Here is an 8993-nt window from a genome sequence, read left to right as displayed (position 1 = left end):
ATTTTGGGTTAATATCAAATCAAAAAAAAGCACTGATTATACCATGGATCTTTAAAAAAAAATGTAACCATAGAATTTTCTACCGAAAATGCCCAATCCTGTTGAGAAGAAGTATATAAAGAAACACTAAAATGGTTCCAAAATATTAATTATTAACTAAAGTCTTTTCACTGTATTCACATTATGATTGGCTGCTTCCATATCAGCAACTGGCCATGCACAGATTACGTTCTATTTGTCTTGCAAAATGAATTTACTTCTTTATACATGACTGATGGGTTAGCACACAAAGCTGGTACCAAGAAGTACATTTCTTTGTTTTAAACAAAGGGAATCTGATTAGGGTGGAGGATTCATTATCAGATTGGGTGGGGTTGGCACTCTTTCTTTGAAAGGCTCCACCAAGTGTTCTGGGATCGCATTTCTCATTGGCGTCCCCGTGTCACAGCGCTTGGCAAGCTACAAAACCAGCTTTATAATGTTCTGCCCTATCTATGTGAGTAGTTTTTTTTTAGTTATCATTATATTTTAGAAAGCTGTTTTTGGTATTTTTTAGTGATTAATAATTCAAAACACTTATATATTTAGGAAAGTACCTGCTTGAGGTTTTCTGAATACTTAACAGTAATTTCTTTAATATTAAAGGTCTGATTATGTTCTAGCAAATTGCTGCTGAGTTTTGCATACCGCTTCAAAAAGTTCATGATTGTTACCTCCGTGGATTATGTGTAAAGAACATGACTCCATCTTTGAGGGGATGTTAGGTTATTGTACAGTTATTAATAGCATTATCAATAATGGTTGCATATTTTAAAGGCCCTAGTATTAATGACTTTTACTAAAATACAAGGATCTAAACTATATGTTATTTACAATTTAGGCATTTGATATTGCTAACAAGTAAAGAGTTATGTTTATTTATTTGATCAAAAAGACTCTAATATGATTTGAAATATTAGTACACTAAGGGGGGTTATTTACTAAACTCTGAATACAAAAATCCCGAAAAATTTGTGATTTTCTTTTTATAAAATTGGACTTTTATATTAAGCCCTGAGGATGGAAAAATTCGAATCAGAAAATCCGGCATCTCAGACCTGTCGAGGTTGCATATACTGTAAGTCAATGGGAGAAATCCCAATAATTTTTTAATGTGCGCTGGGTTTCGTGCAATACCTCGAAGTTTTCAGAGTTTTCTGGCAAAAACCCGAGATCGTGAAAATCGAATGAAAAATCCAAAAAAATCAAAAGAATCAGATTTTTTCCCGCAAATCAAATTTGTGGGAAAATGAATAATAATAAATAAGCATAAAAAACCAGATTTTGTTCGGAGTTTGTAGCAGAAAATATTAACATAAATTCAGACTTTGATAATTAACCCCCTAAAGGTGTTTAATTATATAACCAATAAATAAATATCCATGCATGCTTTTCTATTTATATTTGCTAACAACAATGATTTTTAACCAAAAAATATAATGTGATAGAAAATCAAGTCTTATATTTCAAAGAAGCCATATGCAAAACTGAATGTATATGATAATCTGTAAGAGAAAAAAAAGAAATCAACTAGCTCCTCTATCAGGAATATATTTCTGATGTATACAAGTGCCTAGTATAATAATGCAGACGTGGCCAACTCCAGGCCTTTAATGCTCCAGGTTAACCAATGGCCTGCAAATTCAGGGTTGCCCCAGCACAATCTTCCATAAAAAAATGGGCTTTATTTGCTTTGTTTAAAAGACTAAGCAAGGGTGGGGCCTTATGCATTTCGGGCTCATCAGCTCTTGGTCATAGACATTGGATTTTGCAATCACTAACCTCTTTTATTAACCAGCAAAATCACTCCTTTAGAGAGCAATTCATGGGTTTATTCAGGTTGGTTTGAAACTAATTAAACTGTACATGTGTCCAGTTTAAGTTCCACTGCTACTCTGGGGTATATTGATCTGTATGACTGAAGGGGAGTGCTGGACACTTGAATATATATATACAGTATTTATTAATATGATCATGTGAATATGCCATAAAATACAAGGTAGTATATATCCTGTTCATGTACTTTACTATTTGCTTAATGTTACATAATACAATACACTATGTACTATCGTAAAGAGAAAATAAAGGACACACTTTTTTGTCCTTCTTTAAAAATAATACATTACATCCAATTGAACTGTTATATGCCATTCTTTTTGAAAATACCACTTTGATTTTATGGAATCGATAACTGTGCTCATTTCTAGAATGCTGGGGTAAGGAGTAGGAAATAAGAGGTATAAATAAACATGCTGTCTTAGGTTATTAAATTTCCCTCTAAAGGCTAACTTAAAGGTGAATTCCCCCTTAAAGGCAAAAGCCAAGTCCTTGCACAAATTCACATCCAAAGCACTTGCTAAAATGTACAACACTAACATAGTTGCCACAAGTAGGTGCCTTTTAGAACCTTTTAGAACCTCTGATTATTGGTATCCTGCCATAACGTGAGTTAGTATTTATAATATTTTAAATCATGGAATAGATGGTGAAATAAAAGGCTGCAGCCCTCTTGCCTTTACACGGGTCATATAAACACCAAGCTGACTTTAAAAATCCTTGTGTTTCGGGGCATAATACATTATAAAACAAATTGTTTTATGGTATTGGATACAGTTCTAGCCTCTACACCTTACTCTGTAAACAAAGGCCCTAGTGTATATGGCAATAGCTTATATGGCATACAAAATATTTGCTGTAGTAGTGGGAGACAATATTAAATCAAATCATAGGGATCATAAGAAATAGTAATAAAGTACTAACTAGAACATATATATGTAATAAGCTTTATATAAGAAAGAAATAAACAGCATCTAGTACATCAAAGCAAAACCTGCAGTGGGAGCACACAAGTCTGTCTTCTTAACTAGAACATCTTTTACTGTGCCTCTTAAAAGTAACCGTAGTAGTAATAGTTCACTTGTAAAGTAACATTACTATCTGAGACAATTGGTCTTTTGTTTAAAAATTTCAGATGGTATCAGTTGGGTCCAATTTATCCGATAGCCACCAGGTACTGGGATATGCATAGACGATGAATAAATATGTATAGAAAGATATAGAATGTAACAATAACATTTTAGCCTCGCAGAGTAATTGTTTCTAGCTGTCGGGGTCAGTGGAAACTGAAACTGAAAAGAAGCAGAAGAGAACAAACGAGCATTCGTCGGACATAAGGATATATTTGCACGTCTATGGCCAGCTTAAAGGGGAACTACTGTGAAAATTAAAATTTAATATAAGCTTCATCATACTGAAATGATTTTTTTGTAAATTTAATCAATTAAAAATTCTGAATTATTTCTGAAATATTCAACTTCACTATCCCTCTCTGAGCATCTCTTTCTCTTCATTCTGTCTTCATGCTGGAGTTGGAAGTCTGATTTTGAATGACAGTTAGATATAATGTATCTCCTTTTGCCTAGAAGATGTATTAGAGCTCACTCTATTAAAATCACCAGACATCATGTCTCTCTACATGCATTTATTTTGTTTGTTGTTATTTTGTTTGTACTTGAATCAGTTATTTGGGTCAGCTCTAATACATCTGCTAGGAAAAGATTATATATATATATATATATATATATATATATATATATATATATATATATATATATATATATATATATATATATATAAAATCTTACACCCCACATGAAGACAGAATGAAGAGAAACAGAAACTGAGAGAGGGATAGTGAAGATAAACGTAATTATTTCAGAAATGATACAGAATTTTTATTTGCTTATATTTAGACAGTTACCAATTTCAGTATGATAGTTTCCTTTTAAGTATGCCCAGGAGCAGTAAGCCATAGAAACCAACAAAATGTTTGTTTTAAACAGGTGACCAGCAAATGCTATATGCTTATTGGTTGCTATAGGTGATTAAACCAGTAGCAAACGTTGCCCCTTTTATTGCATTTCCCCGTAAAGGTTAACTTAAATGTGAACTCCTCTTTAAAGGAAAATACAAGTCCTTGCACAAATTCACATCCAAAGAGAATTTGGAAAACAGAGTTATCATCCCCAAAACACTATTGATGAGCAAATATTCCTATGTACTGCTACACAAAAATTCTTCCTTATAATCTCCCAAAGGGGTGATACACTTATTATTCTGTAAGCACCTTGTTTACTGAACACAGACATTAGCACTGGTCAACTCCTTGGCATCTTGTAGCTGTTATTGGCACTTGGTCTGGCTTATAATGCACCTTTCTTCAGCTCTGTATATCCTTTTAATACACAAGTGTCATGCATATTGGATAAAATATATTCTTATAAACAGTAATTTAGGGATGTCATCAGTTTTTTTTTTAACAGGTGTTCTTTTTATTGAATTTTCAAAAAAGGGGGGGGGATACAGAAAGGAAGGGAAGGGGGAACAGATACAAGAAAGCAAGAAAATAAAATAATAATACAGCAGCAGTCTTAACTTCACAGTCTGACAAAGCACAGCAATATAAGGACCACACAGTTATGGCAAAGTTAACATATGTGTCTCCATCCAGACACCCCATATCCTATCAAATTTGTCGGGTTGCCCTCTAGCCTCGTAGGTCAACTTTATTAGAGGCAGCATCTTATTAACATAAGCAAACCAGATCGCTTTCTTGGGAGGAGCAGGGGCCATCCAATGCAGTACAAGTACCTTTTTAGCATAAAATAGCAATGTCCTCACGAGAACCCTGGTATTATTGGCTGGTATTATATCGTCTAACAGACCCAGGAGGCAAATTTCCGGTGACTTTAGAGGGGGTAACTGCAGCGTATCAACAATATAGCCTACCACCTTAGCCCAGTATCTAGCTATTATAGGGCACGTCCAGATCATATGCCAGAGAGAGCCATCATTATCCCCACACCTTTTACACAATGGAAGGGGTATTTTCCCCATTCGATGAAGTCTATTCGGGGTCAAGTAAATCCGCATTAAGAATTTGTACTGAATAAGTCTGTCCCTGGTGCTTATTAGGAATTGGTAAAGCCTATCCGTTACTTCCTCCCAGTGCTCTTCAGTCAAACTGGGGATATCAGCCTGCCACTGACTGAAAAGGGAGAGGAACGGGGGGGACTTGGAGGATTGCAGACAGGCATAGAGCCTGGAAACCATTTTAACTGGGTCCTCCTTCCTCAGTTGAACCAGAAGGGGAGGATCCCCCAAGACCAATTCCCCAGACCCGAATTGTGCCCTAAACATATGCCTCAGCTGCAAATAACGGTACATAGGAAGGTCTGGAACGCCCATCTGATCCCTCAACGGAACCATATCCATGAACCTCCCATCACACACAATGTCCCCCAGGTATTTGACATTATGCTGGGCCCAGAACCACATGGCCTCTGATGGAAGGAAGTGCTGGAGGTGTGAATTCCTCCAGAGAGGCAGCCGTGGGGACAGGATAGGGGATGGCATTTTGAGTGTTCTCAGAGCAACCAACCAAGCCGCACGGGGGGCTACCATGCAAGGGGGCAGTGTAGGCAAGTCCCTCGGCTTCCTGAGGATGCAATTACGAAGGGCTTCTAGGGATCCCACTAGACGGGCCTGTAGAGGTACATTAGGATTACTCAAATCTTGCGTTAACCACCAGTTAATATAACTAAGTTGGCTAGCTATATAGTAGTCATGAAAACTAGGGAGATTCAATCCTCCATTCATAGACGTGGCCATCAGCTTGAGTGACGAAATTCTAGGAGCTTTGTTACACCAAAGAAAAGGGGTAATCAGAGCCTGTATGGCCTTACAGGTTTGTTTGGGTATAACCGTTGGGGAGTTATGAAATAGATATAAGTACTTGGGTAGATAGACCATCTTCACAATATTGATCCTGCCCCAGAGTGTTAAAGGGAGATTACCCCAAGCCTGTAATACCGTGGCCAGTTGATGATTAATGGGAGAAATGTTCAAGGGCACAAATTGTTTTGGATCCAGATGGATGGTGATCCCCAAATATTTAAATGAATCAACCCACTTAAGGCGGGAGTCAGCCGCTAGCTGGGGGTCTAAATCCGGGTCCAGTGGAAAGATCACAGACTTAGTCCAATTTATACGGAGGCCGGCATAGATTGTAAATCGGGCAAAGATGTTTAACACTTCCGTTAGAGAGGGACCAGGGTCCGCCAAATAAATTAATACATCGTCAGCATATAGTGAGATTCTTTCCTCTATTCGGCCATACTTAAGACCAGTGAGATTAGTGGAAATACGAAATTGAGTGGCCAGTGGCTCTATCGCCAAAGCAAATAGGAGGGGCGACAGGGGGCAGCCCTGTCGCGTCCCCCTGCCCAGAGGAAAGGACGGAGTGATAAAGCCATTCACTAAGACCTGAGCCGTGGGATGACTGTAAAGCAACTTGATCCACTCAATAAATTGTTTACCAAAACCAAAGGACTCCAACACTGCCCACAAGTATGGCCATTCAATAGAATCAAATGCCTTTTCGGAGTCTAAAGAAACTACCACCCTGGATCCCAGGTTGTCATGAGGGACCTGCAAATTATAATAAAGCCGTCTTAAATTAACATCTGTGGACCTCTTGGGCATAAAACCGGTCTGGTCAGGTTCAATTAACTGAGTAATAACCTGTTGCAATCTGACCGCCAGCACCTTTGCCAGGATTTTGGCATCTACATTTATTAAGGAGATGGGACGGTATGAACCGCATTGCTCCGGATCTTTCCCTTCCTTATGGATCAAAACAATAAGCGCATTAGCAAAGGAGGGCGGGAGTTTACTGGCTTGGTTGGCCTGATTCAGAATTTCACAGAGTGTGGCCGGTGTTTTCTCCCCCAAGGTACGGTACCACTCCAGGGGTAGCCCATCTGGACCCGGGGCCTTGGCAGGAGTCATAGAGGCTATAGCTTCACGGATTTCACCTGGTGTAATAGGACTGTCAAGTAAAGCTACATATGAAGGGTGTAAAGTAGGCAGGGGAATATCCAATAAAAAGTCTGTTAGCTGGGCCTCAGTGTAAGACACCTGGGAACAATAGAGATTGGTAAAGTACTCAGCAAATACGTCTGCTACTTCACGCGGATCCGTAATCGGATGCCCGGTAGCAGATATTACCCTATGAATGATTGTTTGCGGATTAGTAACTCTGGATAGATAGGCTAACAGTTTGCCTGACTTGTCACCTTGCTCAAACCCCCTCTGGGAGGCATATAGTAGCTTTTCCTGGGTAACAGCTGTCATTTTACATTGCAGTTTAGTGTGGGCCTGCATCAAGCCATTATGTAGGTCAGGGGAGGGGGCCTCAACATACGCCAATTCCGCCGCCTCCAACTCCCAAGATGCCTGCTGAACCTCCCGTTTGGCCTCAGTCCTCACTCTACTAATGGATTGAATCAGGGCACCCCTCGAGACCGCCTTAAACGCATCCCATAGCATAGAAGGGGAGGCTGAACCCTGATTTTCATCCCAATAAGTTTCTGCCGTCTCGCAAACTTTCTCCGCCACCTCTTTTTGTGTGAGCCACAAAGGGCTGAGCCTCCACCTTCTGGGATGTCATCAGTTTTTTAATAGCATCACATGACTAGTGAAGTTTGTGTACTACAGGTAAGGGACCTGATATCCAGAATAAGAGATCTGTCCATAATTTGGATCTCCATACCTTAAGTCTGCTAAAAACAATTAAAACATTAAACCCAATAATATTGTTTTGCCCTCAGTAAGGATTAATTATATTCAAGTTGGGCTCAAGTACAAGGTACTATTTAGTTAATACAGGGAAAAAGGAAATAATTTTTTAAATTTTGAATTAATTTAATTAAAATGCAGTCTATCTCTATAGGAGACGACCTATTCAAAGCTCTCTGGATAATGGGTTTCCAGATAATGGATCCTATAATGAATAATGTCCTCCAATGTAATGTACAGCAAAATTAGGGGGCAGATTTAACAGGGGTCGAATTTTGAGTTTATGGGAGTTTTTTTAAAACTCCCATAAACTCGAAATTCAAAAAAACTGACCAATCAAAATTTATTAAAAAAATCAAATTTTTTAAACTCGGGTGTATAGGATCTACCCGCAAACTTGAATCGAAGTCGATTTGAGGTTTTTTTTTTAGAAATTTGATTTGTAAAAGTCCACCAAACTACTCCAAATTGATTGTAGGAGGTCCCCCCATAAGCTAAAACACCGATTCAGCTTGTTTTAGATGGTGAATAGTCGAATTCGAATTCTTAAAGGGACAGTACATTATACATTTTGAAATTCGAATTTCGTTTTTTTTTTTAAAACCTCAAATCGAATTTGGACTATTCCCTAGTTGAATCATGCTAAAATAAACTCGAAATTTGAATTTGAAAATTCGACCCTTGATAAATATGCCCCTAGGAGTCATAGCCTTTATAAAAGCACTTGGCCTGCAGTCTTCTGGGGTTATGTAATAAAATACACTGTTTGTCCAGGAGCAGTAACCCATAGCAACCAATTAGCAGGTGGCATTTACTGGCCACCTGTTTAAATGCAAACATCTTATTTGTTGCTATGGGTTACAGCCCCTGTGCAAAATCATTGCCTTTTATTACATAACCCCATTGGACTTTTATATGACCATGGAACTCCTTGGTAGCTTAATTATATACAATATCCTTAAATTTACAATAGAGAGTACATTATTCCCCATATATCTGACAATCTTTGATATTACCTAGTAGTAAAGAGGTAAAGAGAATACTATATTTCACTGTATATTTGAAGCTTTTATATTGACTATATTCCATATAGCGGTCAATTCTGTAAGTGCTTTTATGCCCAAGTGGTGCAGTATGTTTTATTCTATAGCAAAAATCAAAGAGTACAGTGACACTATAAAGTAGCCACAATATAAACAGTACCAGTGTTCTTACAGGTTGTTTCATGTTATTTGTACAAAGAATATATTTTTTTAATACAACATTTCATACTGTCAAGCTATTTACAGTCGTTTGCATTTTATTCTCCTTTTTTT

The 8993-nt window shown here is 37.8% G+C and overlaps 1 protein-coding gene across 1 annotated transcript in view; it reads left to right on the top strand.

Moving 5' to 3' along the window:
• Nucleotides 1-354: 354 nt before the first annotated feature.
• The window catches only part of anxa10.L (annexin A10 L homeolog), a 46213-nt gene continuing 37574 nt past the window's right edge, over nt 355-8993 (top strand). The window contains exon 1 of the mRNA XM_018268625.2: nt 355-496. Within this exon, the coding sequence (XP_018124114.2) occupies nt 479-496 (18 nt within the window). The 5' untranslated portion in view covers nt 355-478. The remainder of the gene's footprint in view (nt 497-8993) is intronic.

Source organism: Xenopus laevis, chromosome 1L, assembly GCF_017654675.1.
Source record: "Xenopus laevis strain J_2021 chromosome 1L, Xenopus_laevis_v10.1, whole genome shotgun sequence".
NCBI lineage: Eukaryota > Metazoa > Chordata > Amphibia > Anura > Pipidae > Xenopus > Xenopus laevis.
The sequence above is the reverse complement of the archived record's forward strand: the minus strand, read 5'-3'. Positions and strand labels throughout refer to the sequence as shown.